The sequence below is a fragment of the Anopheles ziemanni genome, chromosome 2 (assembly GCF_943734765.1).
Source record: "Anopheles ziemanni chromosome 2, idAnoZiCoDA_A2_x.2, whole genome shotgun sequence".
NCBI lineage: Eukaryota > Metazoa > Arthropoda > Insecta > Diptera > Culicidae > Anopheles > Anopheles ziemanni.
In genome coordinates this window covers 88,247,563-88,270,645 of record NC_080705.1, presented here as the reverse complement: position 1 = coordinate 88,270,645, position 23,083 = coordinate 88,247,563, and the positions used below count along the sequence as shown (strand labels likewise).

The window sequence follows — 23,083 nt, the reverse complement described above, 5'->3', positions numbered from 1 at the left end:
GTGTAAATTGGAAATCATCATTATGAACTTCCAATTGATTCCTATCGTTGATTGTAAATCTATCAACAACATAGATACACTGTTGTTGTTCATACGTAGAGTATGAACAAATCCTTCCATTAATAAGTGTTATAGTCGTTCTCGCTAAACTTTGCCTGTAAAGGCATTCTTATGTTACCCTTCTAGTACATTAAGCAACTAGATTAGTAGTAATATTAACAACACCACACAAAAACCATATCCTGTTCTATTCTCTTTTTGTTTTATTCTCCATAAAATTTCCTCCAAAACCGGTACAAGTCGTCACCTAACCCAGGTACGAGCGTTTTATTGACTGGGAAATAAACGTTGTTAGTGTTTCCGAACGTCACCACATTACATTGAAGTGCGGTGCAAGTTCCTTCCTTTTTGATGTTCGTTTTTGTCGCAAAATCTACCAGAAACTTAACCCACAGCTGACACATTTCTGCTTCGGGTGAACCGGGAGGAAACTCAGGGAAGAATACAGGAATTCTGAAAAGGTAAATCAGCTCATCTGCATGGGTCAGTCCGTACGACTGATTGGTACCGGTGAAGACTCGTGAGTAGGAGTATCGTCCTTGGAATTGGAAGGAGTACACGCTAGTGGATCCTGCTTGATTTCGGTTTTGAATCTGCTCCTTGACACTTTTGATCATAGGATATAGAAATTCGGCTTCCGAGAGCATCTGGAAAATTGGATTTGTATTTAATCTATTGTTCGTGTGTTTAATAACAGTTGTAAGAAGATACTTACAGTAGTGATTTCTCCGTAATTTGTAGGTGTAACCCATTTGTCAGGAGGAGTGGTCTTAAAGTATCGTTGCCTTAAGCGTTTCAACTGTTTGGATGATATATCCGTTAGCAGAAAAAGTTTAAGAATTTCAGAAAACCTGAGGTTCAGATCTGTGACCAACGACTCGTTCCGATAGATCGTTTGGGTGAAAACCGAAGCATCGGCTGGTATAGATCCCGTCAACCAATCAACGTCCGCATGTTTCCCATGACTCCAGGCTGTATTGGGAGCTTCAGTCAGGAACGCATCCGGCTCATCTTGAGATTCGACAGCCGGACGGTATGGGGAGATAGGGTGAATATCCCAAACCTTCAAGAGATCAATACTATTTGTCAAAATGTCTGCGTCGATCCCTCGAAATTTTTCTACTAGTTCGATTGTGGGCATGGATTCCGCATCCGCGATGCCCAAAATACGACCGTGGGTCCTTGCCACAGACAACGGATCGGGAATCGGAGCAGTCCATTTGGCAAGGGCACTTCCACTCATTGATATGGCCCGATGGAATAGTCCACGACTCAGCGGACTCATCATGTGTAACTGGGTACTGACACCACCGGCACTGTGACCAATGATAGTGACTCGTCCGGGATCTCCTCCGAATGCACGGATATTACTTTGGACCCAGCGAAGGGCCATGACTTGATCCTTCAGGCCGTAGTTTCCTGACGCCGAACTATCACCCGTAGAGAAAAACCCTAAAACTCCGAGACGATACTGTAGCGTGACGACCACTACCCTCCGTTGTGTCATAATTCTCGCCGGATCAAGTTCGCTTAATCGGGCCGATCCATAGAAAAAGCCACCGCCATGAATGTACACCATGACGGGGAGAGGTCGTGGCGCAGGAGAGTACGCATTCTGCGGTACAAACACATTCAAATACAGACAATCTTCTCCACCAAACGTTGGAGCACCAGGAATTAGTGAAATTTTTTGAATACATGCGTCTTTGCCTGTTGTTGCGTTGTATACACCTTCCCATGAATCAGCTGGTTGTGGGTTCTATAGGTAGGGACATAACAATGTTATAAAATGCTACGAATCGACAAGAAAATGTGTGCTATCACTTGCTTTCGTATACCTTAAATCGAAGATCTCCGACGGGCGGTTTGGCAAAAGGAATACCCAGAAACGCAGCATAGGGACTGTCAACGCTATCTCTCAGCCAAGTTCCTCTTAAACATCCGTCTTTAATACACACGCGAGGCCATTTTGAATACGCTTCTGTTCCTCCGAAGCAGTACAATATCAAAAGCACTCCGACGTACACTCGCATCACTGAATTAAAGAGTGTAGAGATCATTCCACATTAAAGTTCTTATGTCAGCTTAATGTGTAGAGATCACGTTAAAGTTCTTCTATCAACAAGTTTTCACAAACTACGGTTTCCACCATAGGTTAACACCAAGATCTAAAGGAGAGTAAATAGCACTGAAGCTTTGTTGACGAAAATACGTTCCTTTTATACCGGAAGAGTAGTTTCTTTCACGATGACCTTTTTCTGCAAATTTTTGCTTTCTCCATTTCCTTTTTCTTGAATCAGTTTTAAATAAAAAAGGTTATTCGACTGGTTTTCTTGATCAGCCAGGTTATAGTGAAACTACAAAAAATCACAGTTTTTTGTAAAAAAAACATGGAAAGGAAACCAGTTTTACGTTTTGTCTGTGATTTCATTTTTACAGTGGGAATTCGATAAAAACGATGCAATCGTTCCGGTGTTTTTTTCTTCAAACAAAGCAGTTTGTTTTCGGTTCTGAAGGTGTTGGTTCACGCTTTTGATCATTGGATCGAGAAAATCAGTTTCGAAGAGCGAAATGGGAAGTGAAAGTGTTTTATAGTCAGCTGTTTGCAAGTTTAGTTAAATAGCAATCAATCTACTTATTATACTTTTGTTATGACGTAGTTTTTTTTTCGGTCATCCACTTATTGTGAGGGGCGATGAGTTCATCGAGGGGTCCGGAAGCTTACTACAAGTTTCGTTGTGGAAAGAGAGTCTGCATCTGCGATGCCAAAAGCACGATCGTGAGTCCTTGCCTTGAAACGTTATGCTCAATAATGCATTTCTTTTATACTTGAAGGGCACGTACTTTCACATTGTCCTTAATCTGGTAATTTCGCCTTCAGTACCGACCTGTGAACTTGTAAAACCTGTTTTAACAAAACATGTTATTGACAAAGGAGCCACCTTCTTATGGTTCGCGAATAATTTAGTGTGGTAGAATGGAAACTTGAATCATTATCGTCATCAGAGAATTGCTTACATCATTGGCGGAAGAGTAACTGTAAAATTGGTCAGAGATCAGCTGTTGCGATGTTTCTTTCGTTACGTTTGCCTGTTTTTATGGCGCATCCTCGATGGTTGATCTGCTAAGGGTCAATGAGGTGTATACACAGCGTTTATCTGGTTTTATATTAACGGTTTAGTTGTCTATTGCTGTACACCCTGCCATGTGTGCAATAGTACGTTCTTAGTTTATTGATTTTAAATTCTATATCGTAAACAAGTTCTAAAAAGTAACAAAATATCTAAGTCAATGATAGGCAACATAAGATGATCGATAGATTGTAGTCCAGAACTGAACCATTTCCTGAAGTTTGTGACTTAATCCACTTTCTCTCGATATCGATACTTTCGACTCGGTAGCGTTTCCTGGAGGTGCGTTCTCAAATTTCACCGTTTCCACTTGTTCTCCACAATTTGGTGGTGTCGCTCTTCGGGAAGGACTAGAAAAATGATTAGAATGGATGATATCAACTTAGAACCGTCACATGTCTCATCTAGTTACCCTTGAACAGCAAAATTGACTAGAAACAAACTGACTAGTCCACACGGTAGCAATTTCGGTTTCCGGTGACTCGGAGGGGAAATCCGGAAAGAGGTCTGGCATGCGGAACAGGTACAGCAGTTCGTCCTGATGGCACACCCCGTACTTGTCGTCCGACGGTACGTAGATCGAGGAAAACGAGTGACGACCAACGAATTCGAACGAGTACAGTGTCGTCTCACGGCAGGTTTCCGCGGGATGGCTGAGGTACTCTTGGAGCGTCTTCAATGTGGGATATTTAATCAGTGCATCGGAGACCATCTACAAACATTATATAGTAAGAGTGTTGTTTTAGTGTACACATGCACATGATACTGGCTGTCGCGAGTTTGTGTTGATTAATACCTCTGTAAAATTGTCCGCGCTTTCCTCGCTCACCCACCGATCAGAGGGCGCATTTGGAAAGTATCGCTCTTTTAGCCGTCCCAAATCCGCTGATGACGCATTGAGGGCAAGTACGACCGGAAGCAGCTCGACCAGATTCTCGTTGAACTGGTCCATAATCGTTTGGTTGTGCAGAATGGGTAGGGATACAACGGCGCCCTCGTTCGGTACGGTGCCGAGCAGAATAGGAATGTTCATAAAGCGCCCTTCGGTCCACTGCTTGCCAGGATCGTCCGTCAGAAAACGGTCCTCCACGGGCACAGCCGCACTCTCGATCGTAGGCCGATAGATGACGATCGGGTGATCGAACCAGGTCCCCAAAGCCTGCTCACTGGCGACGAGTACGTTGGCGTCGATGTTCTGCAGCACATCCACCAGTTCGGCTGTTGTCAGCTCGTCCGTCTCCGATACGCCAATAAGCTTCGCGTGACGACGGGCGAGTGCTAGCGGATCATCCACCGGTAGGCTCCAGACAGCCAACGCACTGCCACTCATGAGGATGGCTCGCTGGAAAAGACCCCGACTGAGTGGGCTCATCATGTGCAGCTGCACCGAAGCTCCGCCGGCACTCTCCCCGAACAGTGTTACCGCCTGGGGATCCCCTCCGAACGTGGCTATATTGCGCTGGACCCAGCGCAGCGCCAGCACCTGATCACGCATTCCGGCATTACCCGGTGCGGCTGCGTCGCCCGTAGAGAGAAATCCAAACACTCCCAGCCGATACTGGATCGTTACAAGGATCACAAGTTTCGTGGCCAGAATACGCTCGGGTCCGTACAACTGAGGATCGGCCGAACCGGAGAAGTACCCACCGCCGTGGATGAACACCATCACCGGGAGGGATTGGGTGACGTTCTCCTTCGGCCGGTATACGTTCAGGTAGAGGCAGTCCTCATTGCCGATGATTGGATCCCGCAATGGTACGGTCGAACTCTGCATGCACGATGGTTTCCTGCTGGTGGCATTGTACTCCCCCGTCCACGGATCGACCGGTATCGGGCTCTAAACGGAACACAAAGAACAAAACCTTAGGAGTTGTTTCCCAATATCCTTCCGGAAGGAAAACTCAAGCCTCACCTTGAAACGTAATTTCCCGACCGGTGGCTTCGCGTACGGTATTCCAATGAACGCATCAAACTGCACACTGTTCGTGTCGGTCATCGGAAAACCGAGGATACAGCCATCGCACTATGGAGCGAAAAGAGCAAATTGCCGGGATAAAATTCGGAATCAAATGTTTTGCAAATTTTTTCATTGTAATATCGTGTAATACTATTATATTACACGGAATTATGATGTTTCTGGACAATCCCGTTAGGTGGCGCTGCAAAAACCACATATTTTTGGAATTTTCTATGGGTGCATTATTTTTTCAATCTTTCTTTTTATATTAACTCAAAGATTTTTTTTAGTTTAATATAAAACAAACTAAATTTACTACAAACTATCATTCAAAACATTATCATCTAGAAAATAATTGATATTCAAAGCATCTAACGCGGACATAACGTCGCCTAACGAAGAGCTACTATCTGAATATTCTGAACTTGTACCATCATCTTCTTGGTTTTGAATTGGCAAGGGATTGTTACTATTTAAGGAGCTGTAATCTGCGAAAAATGTTTTTACTGCGTCTGGGTATGGGATTTTTTTTAATTTTTCAACGATTTAGCCAGAGATATTGTTGAAATGTATCGATCGCATGATTGTAATGCTCTCATAAAAATGTCTTTAATATTGAATTCTCGTAACATTTTACGGGCATATTCTCTTCTATCCCTTCTGTATATTTTATTTCTACCTTCTGCTGCTTCCTCTCCTAAGGATCCCAATGGTCCTGGGGAATTTACAATGATTTCTCCTACATGCGCAAGAACTTTGTGGACAGTAGAAGGCATTTTGTATCAATTGTAATGATGTATGTAAAACATGTATGTGTCATGGCAAAATAGACTCATAGTTTTTGGATTTAAAGGCTGTGAACAGTTGATGGCTATTAAAATATTTCGAAACCTTTCTATAAGTTCTGTTTCTATTTGCAAAATGTCGCTCAATTTTTCTATGTTTGAAAAAACCCGACGACAAACATTTCCCGTCGTACTATTTTTACCCATTTGCTTTGGTTCATCTACTTTTACACCAAATTCCATGTTCATCCTTTCCAATAAATTTTTTTTTCGATCATTGTACATGTTTTTTATAATTTTTAGTAACCTTCCATTTTTTTAATTCAATTCTGAACGAAATTTGGTGCAAGCATTCGAAAAATCTCATCCAACAGTGCAGTGGAGATATTCTATAAGATAAATTCGCAGCATTTCGAATAAATCCATTTTCTAATTGCTCTACACTGTTTATTTCTGTTGGTTTTGCACCATATATACAACAAGTTTGCATAGACAGAGTGTCGGTTAAATATGCCAACATTTTTCCATCAATTAAACTCGTGGAAAATGAATAATTTACCGTCACATAACTTGTTTCATTTAGCTGAATTGTATAAGGAACTAACCTGGTTATTTGGCTTTTGATTTCGTCTACTGTTTGTATAACTTTTTCTTTTGACTCTTTCGCAAACTCGATCACAATTGGCCTGCAAAACCTAACACTTTGGGGCATCAAGTTTATCCAGATGATATCTGAATCGTCACTAACGAACGAAAGACGGATAGGCGTTAATGCCGATACTAGTACATCACTGTCTGATGCAGTATTTTCTCCGGAACCATGAAACGGTTGATTGTAAATGCTATGTGCACTAGATCCATCAATGCCCCACGAGCACAATAATACGACGCTTAGTGAATCACACAAAGAAGATGAAAGGTGCCGCAAGATTTCTGCTTTTTGTATTTGAATTTGATTTCAGCATTTGTTTATAATCTACACGCAGTGTGATTGATGCTTAAGGTTTGATGCTTACTTTACTTTCAATTAACTCTAACGCATACCAAATATTTTCCTTGCAAGAAGAATTGTTTATCAAAACGTTTATGATATCAAAACGTATATGATATGTAAGGGTACAAACAGAACAAAGTATTAGTGTAGGGTACATTATTTCGAGGAATTTTGGGTATAAAAAGATGGGTTTGTGAGCTGTAGAACAAATAAAAGCGACCTGATACATTCAAAGCAAACCAAACCAAATTTCATTCTTTGCCAGTGACTTGGCTTGTCTTTCACCTTTTACGTGATGTTCAACCACTACCCTGCTTCACATTTTTCATTGAATGAGAATTTCAAATATTTCTTACCACACACGATGTTGCATATGGCATGATGGAGACGCCTAGTAGGTGATAAACTATAAGCTTCACATATAAAGTACAGAATAACGTAAAGATGCGCGCGTATGCGCAAAGAAAACTATCATTTATTATTACAAAACATTCTAGACTATAAGTGGGTATGCATCATATTACAATCTTTCACAATCCTTAGCGATGGCGTAAGGTTAAAAACAGAAAATTGAAAAATTTTACGGGAGTTTTGAGAAACAATGCTTAATATTTTTTGACAATCAATTTCAATTTACTCAAACAGTCAACAATTATAAAGCATGATAATATACCTTTCCAAAACTGTGCTTGAAATCCGATTCCGGCTATTATTATACGAGTTACAGACCTTCAAAGTTGATGGATTTTTTTCAATTTTTCACGCAATATTTTCACAAATCTTGACTTTGACGGGCTGTTTCTCAGAACCTGGAAGAACAGAGGCTCTAGTTTTTGGGTCATTTCTTAGTTTCATCTTGTAGTTTAAGAAAACATGTTTCATTTTTCTGAAAACCAAAAATGAATTTTTGATTTTTATCCCGGCTTCGCTCCATCGTGCATCGGCGGTACAGACGCGGCTGTGCACCTTCGATGACCAGCAACAGACTAGCAAAACGCAGAGCGATAACAGCGATCGCGTTACCCTGCTGACAGACCACATCCTGAATACAAACTGACGAGCGATCGACCGATGTCGATTTGAAGAAGTTACAATCCCGTACGAGTCCGTGCACAAACACAGTGGAAGCACTTAGAACTTGTACTCTGTTGATAACCTGTTTGAAAGGGTAGATGTTTGTCTCAAGTCTCGTTGATTCGGTATCCCTTGCATTGCGGGCCAAATGAGGAAGTGATGTAAAACAAGTGAGATATCAAATTGAATATTTTTATTTAAGCGTTGTTAGAATAATTTGATATATTTTATTTGAAACAACAGTAAGCTTTACATATCATTAACGGACAAGACAGGCAACAATAAAACATGTTTAAATTACAAGGGTTAAATTATGTGTAGTGTAATTAGATTTGAACAAACACAGCTCACCTTATTTAAATAAGATGATTAGTATAATTTTTCAATTTGTTTTTGATTTTCCATTCATTTGCGGAACGAAATCGTGTTTAAAGTACTCATTTGAACTCGGAAAGCATGTTTCGTACAACTTGTTCGCAAAAGCTTGTACGCATTGCTTGCAACTTGCAAGGAATGTTGAACGGAATCTTCGTTGAAGGATTCACCATCAACATCATCCTTGTTGACCGATTTCAAGGTTGACTGGCTCGAGTGTCCTAGTTTTTCCACGTACAAATCGTTTTTCGAAACCAGCCTATATCATATGTAGGGCTGTGTCAGCAGCATCAACAGGATTGTCATTCGCATGGCAGGAGACGAAGGTCTTTCGACCCGGCAAAGGGTGGTGAAAGTTAGCGAACCATTATCTGCCCTTTCAGTAACTTTATGACTTTGTCCTACATCGGTGGACATTGGTTTGGTTTCTAGTTTCGTTTTGCCGTGATTTTTGTCGAGATAATGAGGTGGAGCGGGAGGGGTGTTTGTGGATGACTTCAATTAGCCTGGTAACATACTACGGGAGCGGGAAAACTGGAACATGGAACGTTTAATTTTTTTTCGTTCAGATTTTGTAAGGGAAACTAGGCTGGCGCTTACATGGATTATGGTCAGTTCGATCGGTTCAGGGGGTTCTCCCATCCTAAAACCCTCATCGAAGCCATAAATCATTACCCAGGACTGGTTGCATGCCGAGTTCTTACTTCTCCCGCAGTAAAGGCACACCGAGTGTCGAACCGGGTTGTGGGAAGCAGCAATTTTGCACTTTAGACTTTTTGAACTTTGGTTACTTCAGGGGTTCTCTGCTGAACTTGACTTTGACCAAAGGATGTGCCTGTCATCGTTACTAGTGGGGTGGATCCGGTGTTTTCGAGACGTGAGGATGATCCTGTCCACTTCCCGCAGATTTGTGGTGATAGTTTATTATCGGTACCTCTGACCGGGCGGTTTGCAACTTGTTCGTTACGACTGCAAAAGTTCGTCCCGGAGGTTAGCGATAGTTTCGTATTGTTCCATGTGGTCAGGCTATGCAGCTTTTGTGGTTTTGTCTGAGTGTGTCGTTTGCTGTTTTGTTTGAATTTATTTCAAAATTGAAATTTATGTAGCACATATAAACTAATTGAACTTCAACATTTCTATTCCAACATTTACTAGGAAAAACTGGTTTAATTATACAAACTAAGCTTAAACCAATTTCATTGTAACGAAATTTGATCCACATATTTGTTTCTGAACAGTGTTAATGGCTTTTATGTTACTCAAACTATTGAAGGCATTATTAAACTCTATCGCTGTTCAACTTAGTAGAGTTTTTAATGCATTGAATGGATGCAGCATCAATAATGAATAACAAATAAGATCATACGAAATGTAATATTGATATTAATATCTAAATATCAAATTCATTCGAATCTGGAAAATCAAAGCCAATGTGAAATACAAAGGAAGGTAATATTTTATTTATCGTATCGAATAACCGACGAATACGCTTAAATTGGAAATAGCGATCGATTTTCCCCAAATCGATGTGATATTTTTTATGAAACGTGTAAAAGCGAGCAACGTGCACAACAACATAACCAGTCGACAAGTGCATAACTTACTCGCTTTTATTGATTATCCCAATTGGTACTAAAAGTTGCCATCCTCTCGCCGGCAACAATTAGACACGAGCACGGGCACAGATACGCGGGAGGTCATGGATGACAGTCGGAGATGACTTCATCCACACTCCATTAGCCGGCAGCCTGTTGTCGTGTGCTGATGCTGCGCCGTCCCCTTTCCCAGCCACAAACCCCCCCCCAGCAAGTTGCATTCCCTCGTGTTTCGTTCTTCTATTCAAACCCGTCCGAAAGCCAACGGCGCGATGCACATTGTCCGCCGAAGGGCTATTTTTAGTGATTCGTTTGCGTGAGAATACGCGAACGGGCGTGGAAGCGAACGTGGAACGGTGAAATTTGAAATTTAACCACCCGAATCGCTCACCTGCCCGCGATGCAGGCAGGGGGGTTTGGGTGGTAATAGAAAACAAGATAACCGAGATGTAAAGGGGGAAAAAAATGAAAACAAAGTTAAACAAAGTGGAAACTACTACAAGAGCATGGAGGAGTTGAAAGCGGGAAAGCGAAACGGGAAACGTGGGCAACCGCAGCTAATCGTCTTCCGTGGTTCGAGCGCCGGCATTCGTTTTATTCTCCGCGATTCGTTTCGGATAATTTTAGCACGCAAACGGCCAACTTTTTTGTGGTTCCTTCGGTGTGATCGTCCTTGATCGTTGGTGCAAAAATTTGAAAGGAAATGGAAATGGTAACCGCAGAAAGCGACCGAGGGAAGATTGCGTTGTTCGTTTAAATCATTCTTATTTTATTTCAGAACACATTGTTGCTGTTAGCGATTAAAGTATGTTTTGTTGATCTTTCACCGAATGATAGAGGCTCGCACGAACGCACTAAACAACCGACGGGAGACGTATTGAAGCACGTGTGCGATTTCAGAGAGAAGTGTAAGGTTTCTTGCGTTTGTTTTCAATGCGACAGTTGGATTTTCCGTAGGTTTTGGTTCATTTATGTCTTAGGAATACGCTGAACACACGCACACTGGATTCAAGGGCGACAGAAATGTAAGATAGTACAACCGAAAAATCATAAAATAGTGATCACAAAACCGGACCGTTGTTGGCCCGCCCAGACGCCATCCCAGCCCTCAGTTCTTGAAGAACTCGTCGATCGCGCTGCTGGAGTCGAACGACGAGGACGACTTGATCGAGGACGAGACGGAGGAGGAGGTGGACGAGCTGAAGGACGACGAGACCACCTTGCTGCTGGTGACCGAGCTGACCAGCGACGAGGAGGACAGCAGGGACGACGCCAGCGCCCCGCCGTCCGACACCGTCTCGGTGACGCTGCGCTCCGAGGCGAACGCCGACTCGGACTTTTCCTGACTCTTGGTGATCGAGTTGGCCGACTCCTCCACCATGGACTTCTCGCTCGCCGAGCCGTAGCTCTTCGACTGCGTGATGCTCTTCTCCGACACGCCGTCGGCCGACCGCTCCGTGACGACCTCCTTCGAGATGACGGGCGTCGACGTTTCCGTCAGCGTCATTTCCGTCTTGGTGGTGCTCTCGGCAAGGGCCATCGTTTGCTGAGTGTTTGTTGAGTTCGGGTTTGAAGGCTGTGGTGGCGGGAGCAGGAGAAGAAAAAGGAAAAAGAAGATGTTTAGTAGGCCAGACAGAAGATCGATCGCGATCGATGGTGCAAGAATCGTATGAAGAAACATAAACCTAATATCACTCAGAAGGTTCGACAGCTTCTTCGACTCCGTCTGCTTTCTGTTCGAGTTCGTTTTTAAAGTGAGGAAAACCTAACCAAGAACGCGTGACTCCCAAACTCGCACGTTTCACTTCCCGGGGAGGATTTTCCCGAGTGCTCTCCGTTCTATTTTGTTGTCTTCCTACACGAAACTACTACAAATCGGCTAGCATTCCTTCACTCTCGCCTTCAGTCCGTCTGGCCTGTTGTTGACCGGGAAAATCCGTGATTGGACGTGATATTTTTAAACACCTTCACACCCGGGACATGGAATGGACACATTCCTTCGTCGTCGTCGTCGCTGTAGACGGTTTTAAGACGGATCAGGTTTCCGGATCGTTCGCCGAAAGGGAGTTCCTCGTGAACACAACACCATCCATGGGCGAGTTTGTCAAGCGAACCCCCGAGCAAGCATGTTCGCCCGACCGTTGACGATGAGGTGATGATGATGAGAAATGATGTTTTCCTTAACGCCATTCGGGGCACTTGACCGTTTTACGGTCTGACTCATCCCTCATCCCCTCATCACATTACCCACTCGGGCCGTCTCGCTCTTACGATGTCCGCTTGGATGTGTATGTTTTAATTCACCCGATGCTTTCCTTCCTGCTGCAAACCGGGCGAGCACATTTGTTTATTTACTTTCCTCCTCAAATAAATGCAAGATCAACGGACCCGATCGCACGTCAAGGATGCAAGCCGCTGCCGGGGGGCGGTGTGTAATGGCAATTTGATAGTGTTTCTTTATTTTTGGCGCACTTCTTTTTTCGCCCATTTCCTTCTTTTAATACCGCTCCATCGAGGGCGCACTTGTGCCAATGTTTGTGTTTAATTTGAATTAATTGGACCCACTTTGAAGGCGAATGGCTGTCATTAATAAAGGAACCGGAGGAGAGTTTGCGATCGCAACCATTTGCTCCATTTGTCAACCATTACGGTAGAACAAGAGTAATGGTATTATGGCGGGTTTGGGAAAACTTTCCATTGCTTTATTTTCGATAGAATGTTTGGAATGTTAAATTACATTTTGAATAGTTTTTCTCTCGAAGTTTTTTCTTCTCGAAGAGAGGTCGAGTTATATTTTCATTCGCGCAGTAAATAAGTTAGAAGAAAAAACATATCCACACAAACGCAAAACAACAAACACTACGACCATTTGGAATTGATGCCACAGACCACCGACCGACGTTATCATCGAACGGACTTGCTTATCGAAAAAAACCCCTGCCGATGTTCGGAGTTTGTAATGAAATTCGGCGAATTCTCGTGGCTTTAATCGTGGCAGACCCGACGAATGCAATCGCGGATGCAATTTTTTCTACGTATCCGTCGTTTTTGTAATCCACCAGAGGTTTTGTTGCTAGGAGCGAAGCTCGAAATGTGATCTCACAAAAATATGGTTCCCATATAGAACACTAACGGGGGCTTTTGTGAAGGAGGGAATATCGCCGAGATGGACACGCGCCATAACCAAGAACACTCCGACGCGTATCTTGTGGCGAGACAACTCGGACATGTGTATTTTTTTGTTCCACACTCCCTCACCACCCGCCATTTGTGTCCTCTGGCTCTCCCACAAAGGCGAGCGAGGTCGCCGTAAGCTAAGCTATGTGCGCATTTTTCGCAGCTAACGCGGGAAAATTGGACGAAAAACTCGACATGACCGTGTAATAAAGTGTACACGGCTCGAGGGCGAAATGTAAGCAACGGCCGGAGGAACGTTCTGAGGCGAGGCAATGGGATTGGGTATTAAAATTATTTCTCGAAAATGAATGCACAGCATCGGTTTTGGGACGAAGAGTTTTGGGAAATGGGCAAAAACACCGCGAAACATTAGCGAACCATCGTTTGTTCGTTTCGTTTCGTTTTCGGGGCGAAGGTCTTAAACGTCGCTGTTATGAAGAACACACCGAACCGTTTTTTGGTGTGAGCGTAACAAATGTCACAAATCATAATTAACATTCTTGGCTAGAAATGGCGTTATGTAAACAATTCGCGTTTGAGGTCAAGTTTTGCAAAGTTTTTAAAAATGTTTCCCTCATAAACATAAGAAATGGTTCTGATTATAATTTAAGGATATTTGATTTAGTATTTAATATGTATCCAAAAGTTTCTACCTTTTATCCTGTTACTCGACTTAATGATCAGATACGAAATTGTCTGAAAGCGCGTTCCTATTCTTTTTAAAAAATTGAAGTATTATATGAACAATAGAGTTCATATATTTCCTAACACATTTTTCTGTAAAAGACACACCATATCTCTTCATTTGTTTTATATGAAAATCTATTATGAGAAACAATAAAAAAGTTTTAAATATTTTACTCTCTATGTCTTCTCAAGAAAATATTTAAAAGCAGGGGTACGATACTAGGAATTTCGGCTTTTTTATGGTCCCCCTTCATTGCTAAAGGCTTGAACGTCCATGCTTAATTCGAAAATTTGTTCCATTCTTCTTTTCCGGACTGGTTTTGCTTTGGCGTGATCTAATAATTCCTTTTGAAAAAAAACCCGAACAATACCGATTCAAGAAAGAGTTGCTACTACATAAAAAAAAACCCCAACAAAAATCTGCACGAGTTGTGAAATATTTCGCCCCGTTGTCGAAGTCGTTCATTTTTCATCCCATTTATCCTTTTTCCCTCGTTTGTATGTGGACCAAAAATTGAAAATTGTCGTCAACACTCGCCTACACCGGAAGCTCCGCAACGAACGGACGTACGGCGAACGGTGGGAAAAATATATATGAAAAGCGTCATTTAATTGTTCAAATTTCCTCAGCTAGATTTTAAACGGTCGTTTGTCCCCCAGACTCCGGACTTGAACAATAGAGCGTTTCATTAGACCCGAGAGGGGAGAGATTAAATGCAATCTCAAACCATTTTGTTAACGTCTATGGAGGTTAAAGTGGATGACGTCACATTGTATATACGATCTTGATTTTCAGCATGTAAAAATACATTGAAATTGTTTGATATTAAGATCATTTTTACCTTTCTCCAGAAAATAATTCAAAGAGGACGAAACAGCTACAGAAATATGACCGTTTCTAATTTGCAATGTTAAGCAAATGTTCGCTTCACCTCCAATTTATGTTTACCACCTGGTCTCATAAATTCGACACCTTTTGATTTCCTCGCCATCTTTTTCTTTTTTATGGGAGAAGAGCAAAACTTCAATAAAAATTGATCTCCGTTAGCTTCTCGTGAGTAAGCACGCTGGAACGAAGGCTGTAGACGCAATTCATGAGCATAAATCTGTCAACGTGTTTCACGTTATTCCGACCAGATGGACATAGTGTGGGTCTAGCCAGCCGACACTTTCCATTTTTCGTCGTTAGCACACGTCGAGGGTTTCAGCACCGGCGCTGTCAAGATATCAAAACCCCGGGCTCGTTTTTACGATCGCAAAACCCACCTCGATTGGCACGCCTTCTGGGTGCAGGAACACGCCGCCGCCGGGTCGCCGAGGTTCGCTATGTTTTGAAAAGCAGTCACGCGAGTGTCGATCGCATCATCGCCAGTGCAGATTGCATTTGCATCCGTGTATTTGCTGTTGGGTCGGCTGCCTTCTGCCTACCTCCAGGCCCAGACTTATGATTCCACCGTCCAGACTCGGCGCCGCTCGAAGCGAAAGGAAAGAGCCTTCACGCGAATTCATAACCATGCATCATCCCTTTATCCGACTGGTTCGGAGTGGGGGCCGTTTTAAAGTTGTTCTGTTTTTTTTTTCGTTTCTTTGAATCGAACTTGTTGCCCCGGCTCGGTTGCGGAGGTTGGCGTCCCTTCTGTGGGCAGGCGCGGTTCCGGAAGCAGACGAGACTTCTGAGAAAGCGGACGTGACTCAGCTGGCGCGACAACCAGATTAGGGTGTCTGGCAAGTGCCAGCCTACAGGTCCTTCAGCGTCTCGCACACTCGTCCCACATGTACAAATGTTACCCGAGCCAACCCGCATCTGCTAAACTTCCGTTAATTAATATGTGATCCTGCGCGACTGGAGTTCGCGGAGGTCGGTGTCTTTTTTTCCCCCCCACGGCATGCCAATGTGCAACAGAAGGTTGGAACAATTTGCATGCCCTGGTGCGTTATGATGTGCTTTAAATTTATGGCACTCTCCTCCTCGCCGCGTGGGGAATTAATTTCTTTCTCCCGATATTAACCAGACGCCCGCAGACCGAACCGTGCGTGTGTGTGCGACCCGCGGGTTTTCTATTGAGCGATAAATTAAGGCAAAACATTTGCAACATCCGGTGACTGCATGTGGCCACCGGCCTACTGCCTACAGTACGATTGTTTATTGCATTTCCTGCTCAAGATCGGCGCCACACATATTGTAACGTATCGTGGACAATATCGATAACGTGCGGATTCTTTTATCAAGGGATTGATTTTAACTGATAAAAAGATGTGGTAGATGTGGGAGCACGTGATTTGCGAAATCGCCGACTTTATGATTTCGTTTTCTAGGTTAAGTATTGTTCTCCATTTCTGCTATGAAAGACAACGACAATACCTCCACTTGTCGATTACGATAAGAGTTTGCTTTGTGTTCATTTCTTTTTGGTACTCAATAAATCGTTGTGAAAATAAAACTTACTTTGTCTGAGGAGGTCGAGAATGAATCATAGCATATTGCCTTATGCAAACACTTTTGTTAGACTCACGACTTTCCTTATATTCAATACGTTGTGTTTTTTAAATTGTTTTATCCTTTGGTTTGCGTATCTTAGCCTCATTACCTTTATGATTATTTTGAGTTGAAACACACCACTCATTTAAAAATACACATCGGTATTTTATGAAAATTTTACTTGCTCCTGTGATACTCGCAGTCGTTGGTGATGTACAATGTTGACTAAAGGTTTTACTCAACTTTTTGCTCATTTGATTCCTCAATCTCTTCTTCAAATTAAATAATGCGTACCATCTATTTTACTGTATGGTTGCTTACATTAGTAAATTTCCTCATTTAATCTTTAATTGCAATGTTCTTGTCGACCATTTCGAAGTTAACCTACTCTTTCACTTCACCATGTGCCTGATTAATCTTTCAAACATATCGTAACGATCACTTCATGCCCATCGAACTATAGTTTTCCGAAGAAGTTTCATTCACTTGCACTCTGGTTTCAATTTTTTTGTAATTCACTCAAAACCTTTACCACTTACCTTCTAGAGAAATTTGATACAATCACTATCTTCAGCGGCTTCTTTCGACTGACTCTCAGTTGCTTTTCGCTATCTCCAAGATGTGCGCTGCCTGGTGCACGGTTGAACTCCGACTGGCTTCCCGGCGACTTTGCAATCCCGCGGATGACTCGCGAAGTAAAAATCACTCACACCACCCCACCACGCGGACAATGCGATACACACGAATCACGTTTCGTTTTTGAAACTCAGCGCACAAAAATAACCGCCGGCTGCTGCGATCGCGATTGTCTTTGGGGATTCGGATGTCAGTTACGCGCTCGACGCGATCTTTCTCGAGCAGTGATAGCGGTTCCGCGATTCGGGATAATTCGAGCAGTTGGATGATTCGAGTTGTTTTCCGTTCGGCAGGCCGGTGCTTTGTGTCGCGTGGAGAAACGTTTACTGATCCGTGTGGCCAATTGGCGGAGATCTTTTATGTACGCGTTTGCGAGAAGGGGGATTGATTCATCAATCTACCAACACATTGCCAAAAACTGACCGCGAGTCAGGTTTCGCGCGAGAAGAGTTAGCCGGCGAGGAAATAAAATGTATGACAAACCAATCATCAACTTTGATAGTAGTGACAGCGAGGGAATCCGCAGGTCCGTGGGATGTGCCGTTAAATTTGTTACTTGTTTTGGGTTTGGCGAGCACGAGGTAGAATAACATTCACCTGATTCATTCGGGTTATGTTTAGGCGCTCGAGGTGAAGCGTGAGGAATTATGTGTCATCGTAGAGATTAAACAGCGGCGTTTTTTAAATCATTCATACGGCGCTGTTGTGGCAGTGTTCGGTCTCGGGGGGCAAGGATCGACATCAATTAGCGCTGCAAATGAAGACATTTTCATACCGATCCAATGTCAGTTCGAGATTCTTTTCTTTCCTTTTCGGATGGTTTTACTTCTTCTACGGGGAAAGTAAACGCGATCTGTGCCGTTCGTCAGTTGTTTACAGGACTGAGTGAGTGTTTGTGTAGCCATGGTTTGGTTCGAATAAATCAAATTGTATCAATTCACACGAAAGTCAAGCCAGTAGGTGAAATCGGGTGTATGACTGTTCTGATTTATGGTTTGTTAACCATGTGAATCATCAGCTTCGGGTAAATTGGCTCATTTACATAAACACATTCTATCAGGATTGTTTCACACCATCAAATAGTTTTCCAACGAATTTGCTTGAGAACTTTTTTAAATCTTTAAATGTATTAAATCAATGGAGACGCCAGGTTGTTCAAAGTGTGTCGAAAAAAGTGTTCGAATTGTTTACGCCATTTTTTTTTTTTTAACTTTACTCTGTTTCAACAGCAAAACGTTTCTCGAACTTGTTAACGTTCAACGGTCGGAAAAGCTGGAACGTTTCAAAAACACTCATCCATTTTCCATTCCACCCTTGTTCTACCGGGGAAACTTTTGCTTAGCTTTAAAAACTTTGCCGTTAGCTGTTAGCTGGAATGGGTTTTGTTTCCTGGGCGTCATTCTTCGATGGACAAGTTCTGTAATGGGAATTTTAAAATAAAACGAACGAGAATCGTTTCCATTTTCCTTTCTGCCTAATTAGATTCGTTCTGGTCGGGAACGGATGGAATCGATCGAAGTGTGTTGCATTTTGCGCACGAGATTGCATTTATATTGAAAACGTTTAATGAAGTCAATTTAGTGCTGAAACTCCGAGGCTTTAACCCGCAGTTAGTTTCGTATCCGTATGCCGGTTCAAAGGTTGCAGTCATGTATCAAATGTAACAGATCTTCATAAATCATGGATAAGACTCTGCAGTCAGCTACACTACTGGTCGTTTGGATACACACACCCACAATGGATCCAAGGCGGAGTAAATTTACATCAAACAAATCATAGGGGGTCGTTCGAGGACCATACCGTACCGTGTAGGACCGAATGGCTACTCGTATCTTCTCGTGAGCAGCCCGAAACAATGACGTGACGGAAACCGGAAACGCGATCCTTCAGAGCTATTGTTTTGGTGTCATTCGGGGTAGGGTAAAACGTAAGATTCGGAGAGGTGCTTCAGCCATTATTCTGCTCCAGGCGTTGGAGTATGCTCCAGAAACCCTGACCCTGACAGGAGGCAGGCATCGAAGCGAACGTTTGGAATGTATAAAGGATATCTCCTTTTAGATACTGTGCCAGACTGGCGGAAGTACTCGCAAGATTGCGAGAAGTTCCATGTAGACCGTATACGGAACCCTCTTATGTCTTCTTAAGAACATGTCAAGTGTTTCTGTTGTTCTTTCGAATCAGCATAGCAAAAAGCTAGTTTAAGACAAGAATGTTTTCTTTCGCAAAGGTGTAAAGATTAAAACACAAAAAGACCAGACCCGTGATTTATTATTACGATGATGATGTTTTTATTGCAGCACACTCCGAGGTGTTTTCAATTTATTGTTTTATGTTACTGTTCAAGCCCGCAAACTTTCGCTCACCTTCTAAACAATGCATTCCTCTCGCAATGCGCAATCAAATGTACATCTGTTACGTGTTACCCAACTTTACTTCCGACCTCTCATTTTAAATCATGCCCTTTTGAAGCTTTTACATCGAATACATGATAATAGTTAGTTGTTTACTTTTGTTAATAGCCGTTTAGATCTGAAGACTAACGGGTTTGCTCTATCCTAGAGAGAACGAAGTACTATGTAGTAGTAGATACATTAGCTGTTTAGTAGAAATATATCATCGTAGTAAAATGAATGTTTCTAGCCACAAACAAAATCTTACCCACAAGCACAAGGACTTGTCCTTCATCCATCGAGTTGGAAACGTATCTCATTTATTACCAATGTATCTCTTTTAATACTGTCAGTCGACGCTTCGTCGCTGGTGGTGTCCGTTCGTTCGTTCATTTGTTGCATTTTTATTGTCTTCCTTTTCCTTCACTGTTCTAGTGGATATTGGTTCTAGTTTTCGTTATTCTCATGCTCCACGCATCATTTATTTTAGAATGTTTGGATGGTAGGGTGGGTTTGCTGTTATGTTTTATTTTTTTTTAATTCTTTACTCTAAGACAAGTTTTGTTATCCCTCTTGCTTGTACAAAACTAGTAACATCACGATTATATAATCTTTCATTCTTTTTTGGCACGTTTTTACTACATCAACAAATCACTCTAGAGTCGGATTGAGCTTCGGATGTTTTTGAACATGCTGTTTTAAAAGCGGGAAAGTGGTTTATAACCACCGTTTAGCGTCTCCCATGGCCCATTTTTCACAAAATCTACAAATAAATGTCTGTCGGGTGGGAGGTGGGAACAAAAACCAGGAACTTTTCCCAGCTTCAGCTTCACTCTGCATGAATGCTTGTCAGTGTTAAAAATATCATAATATGGTGCATCTAGACCGATCGCTACACCGTCCCATCAATTGCTCATTATTATATGTTTAAAGTTTAACTCCATAACTTTACTCTAGATTTTTGTAAGCATGTCAACAACGCACAGCTAAAACTGTCTAAATCCCCCTATATCTCGATTCGCAATCTAAATAAATGCCGATCATATCTAAACATCTGCTCTAGGGGAAATCTGTGGACTTTTGCACGCTTAGGTTTTTTATGTGTATTGTCATTAGGTTATGTTTTACGTTTTTTTGTTTGTATCTTTGATTCCGTTCCTTTGAACGAAATGCATGTAGATCTTTTTCGCTGGAACCAATGAGGGAAAGAAGCTGTATGGAACAAGCTATTCTAAATGCTAACACTTACATTGTTGTATCTTGTTGGTATCAAATTTGTTCTGTTTAGTCTTACTTTTCATATATATTTGTTTGCTTCTTTTCAGCTTTTCCTTCCCAAACACCCTTAATTTTGTTTTATCGCCTTCCCTCGGCTGTAAATATAACGTTGCAGTTATAGTTATTTTATTGTTTCGAATACGTTTCCGCTAGAAGCATTACTCTATAATAAACACACTCATACATGCATAATATGTGGATCGTGGGGGGGTTGAAAATACGCACTACACGTGCCGATCGCTAGGTCCCCTCATCCCATTCGGCCTGTAATAATTTTATTGTCCACAGTTCTACTGGTTATGTCTTATTTGGTTTTTTTTACTTCTTTTCTATTTCTGTTCGCTTAGACACATTATTTCTAAACGCCCCTCGATGGTGGGTCTACTTCTTACTACTGACGCTCCACTAGGATCATCAACATTTATCAACAGGTTGCAGTTAGTTATGTATTTATTTGTATATCACAGCTAATACTACATCATACGGTCGGTCTAAAGTGTCTTGGGGGCTGAGAAATGGTGTCGCTCTCGCTGTGGTTTGCCGTTAGACGATTAGGTTACCTACTCACCCTCACCGCCAGAGACTAAATCGTTTCTTGCATAGACAATTATCTAACAGAATGGATCTGTGTTGCATTATCATATGCAGCCATTTACAAGGTTAAAAACTCTACTCGCCGGTACTACCAGCTGGCTTCAAAACACCTACTTCATGACGATTTTGTTTCTATAAATTCATCCTTCCTTCAAACAGAATCGTAGGAAACATTCGTTTGAGCTTTGTTATTTGTTTTCTACTCGCCCCAGCTCTAGAACAAATTGTTCATTACGTTTTCTTCAATGCTCGGTTCATCTGGGTTTCTTTGGTTCATCGCCATAACAGTATTCCATTCATTAGTATAAAATTAAGGATGTTGTTACCATTTCAAATCCCCGTTCGATTCATTAAATCACAATCCATTTGGTATTTATGCCGGTTGTCTCGTTAGTCACGAAGCAAAACAAAAACAAGACTTGGTGGAACTAAAGACAGTTGGAATGGGGATGCGAGGTGCGCAAGAAAGTTCTCTCGAGCGAGGACGGATGACAACCTAGCGTGACGTTAATGGCGATGGAAATTAATTACAATCTCAATTTCTGAGCACTTGACACTTTTACCCGATCAACACAATTACTGCGCCCTCCGCTAGTCGGACGTTTTATCACTCTTTGGTGCAAATCGAGTCGCAAGATCAATAGTCGGGAGCTAGGAGAACCATTTTTCCTCCACGAGGCTCTATCTCTCAAGGATGGGTTTGTATCGTCTTGTTAATTAAAGCGCACTCCGGCGTCGTTGGGTCTCGGTCTTGAACTCGCCTCGGCTCGCTCCAGGAGTCGTTAGTACAATCGACGAACCTTGTCCACCCCGGAACGACAAATACTCTCGATTACATCGCAAGGATACCGATGAGAATTTCAACCTCACCGTGGCGAAGCGTGGAGATAGGTCACTAGGAAGAAATTCAATTTATGCCGCCCTCGGGTAGCTTCGTTGTTTTCGACGCACGATGGGGACCCCCAAAAACCGTAATGATGTTGAATCGAATCGTTTCGCCCGACAGCATTCGGAACCGCCTTCCCGGCCCGGCCGAGTGTCACCCAAAGTGTAACCCTATTTTACGGCTAGGAATCTGCCAGAAGGAAAATGAGTTTGCAGGGCGGGAAATTTATGAAGTTGATTCGATGCCGGTTCTGATGTTGTTCGAAGGAATGGTCTGAACAACGACGACGGTTGTCCGTTAAATGGTGACATATTTCTATCTTTCTGTTCCATTCTTCACGACTACAGATTCATTCTGTGTTTGACTTCAATCATGGACTTCTCGTCGTTGAAAACAATGTTCGACCAACAGGTTATTTTAATTGTTACATCAGTGCTTAGTGATGCCATAAGAAAATATGTCTTGAAGGAACAAATATAATTCTCAATTGAGGTGTACTGTGCTGGAGGAAACTTAATCCTGCGTGAGATAATAGAAAAGTCATTATCGCCAATATTATTTACAAGCTGTGTTCATGGTTTCCACATTATTTTCCTCATAAAACAAAAACTGACCCAAATGTTGTCAACAAGATAAACCTTAAAATTCTTGTTGCGTCACTCTAGAATCATGTCTTTTATCCCTTAGACGGCCTTAATTGGATGAAATCGATCTATTGCCTCATTAATATTGTAGGAGTTTTCTCCTGTCTCCTGCCCTGATCCTTTGGGTATGCCCTGTGACGAAGGTTGACAAATTGTGGGCTTCCCATCAGTTATTGTTTGTTGCTTTCCTCGAACTTAACGCCAATCTCTGCATTCATGGGGAACTGTTTTGTTTCTTACACAAACTCTTGCCATCCACAATGCGATGGGTTATGCTGTAGAATTTGAAAAGTATTCTAGTTCGGTTGTGGTAAGCAATATCAGCAATAACAAGTTGTAGA

General features: G+C 42.3%; 3 protein-coding genes across 3 annotated transcripts; all 3 read right to left on the bottom strand.

Annotated features, from left to right (window-relative positions):
* Positions 1-263: 263 nt before the first annotated feature.
* On the bottom strand, positions 264-2,093 carry LOC131294681 (juvenile hormone esterase-like). Its single transcript, XM_058322725.1, has 3 exons — positions 1,899-2,093; positions 776-1,819; positions 264-707 (listed from the first exon to the last, which is right to left on the bottom strand). The coding sequence occupies exons 1-3, from the start codon at positions 2,091-2,093 to the stop codon at positions 264-266; spliced, it is 1,683 nt and encodes a 560-aa protein (XP_058178708.1).
* A 1,255-nt stretch (positions 2,094-3,348) lies between these two features.
* On the bottom strand, positions 3,349-5,205 carry LOC131282972 (juvenile hormone esterase-like). Its single transcript, XM_058312527.1, is given in 5 exon segments — positions 3,349-3,529; positions 3,604-3,635; positions 3,637-3,903; positions 3,988-5,028; positions 5,104-5,205. Coding segments are annotated over 5 exon segments (1,605 nt in total). The 5' UTR covers positions 5,188-5,205.
* A 5,874-nt stretch (positions 5,206-11,079) lies between these two features.
* LOC131282187 (uncharacterized) lies at positions 11,080-11,511 on the bottom strand. Its single transcript, XM_058311594.1, has one exon. The coding sequence runs from the start codon at positions 11,509-11,511 to the stop codon at positions 11,080-11,082; it is 432 nt and encodes a 143-aa protein (XP_058167577.1).
* Positions 11,512-23,083: the final 11,572 nt, after the last annotated feature.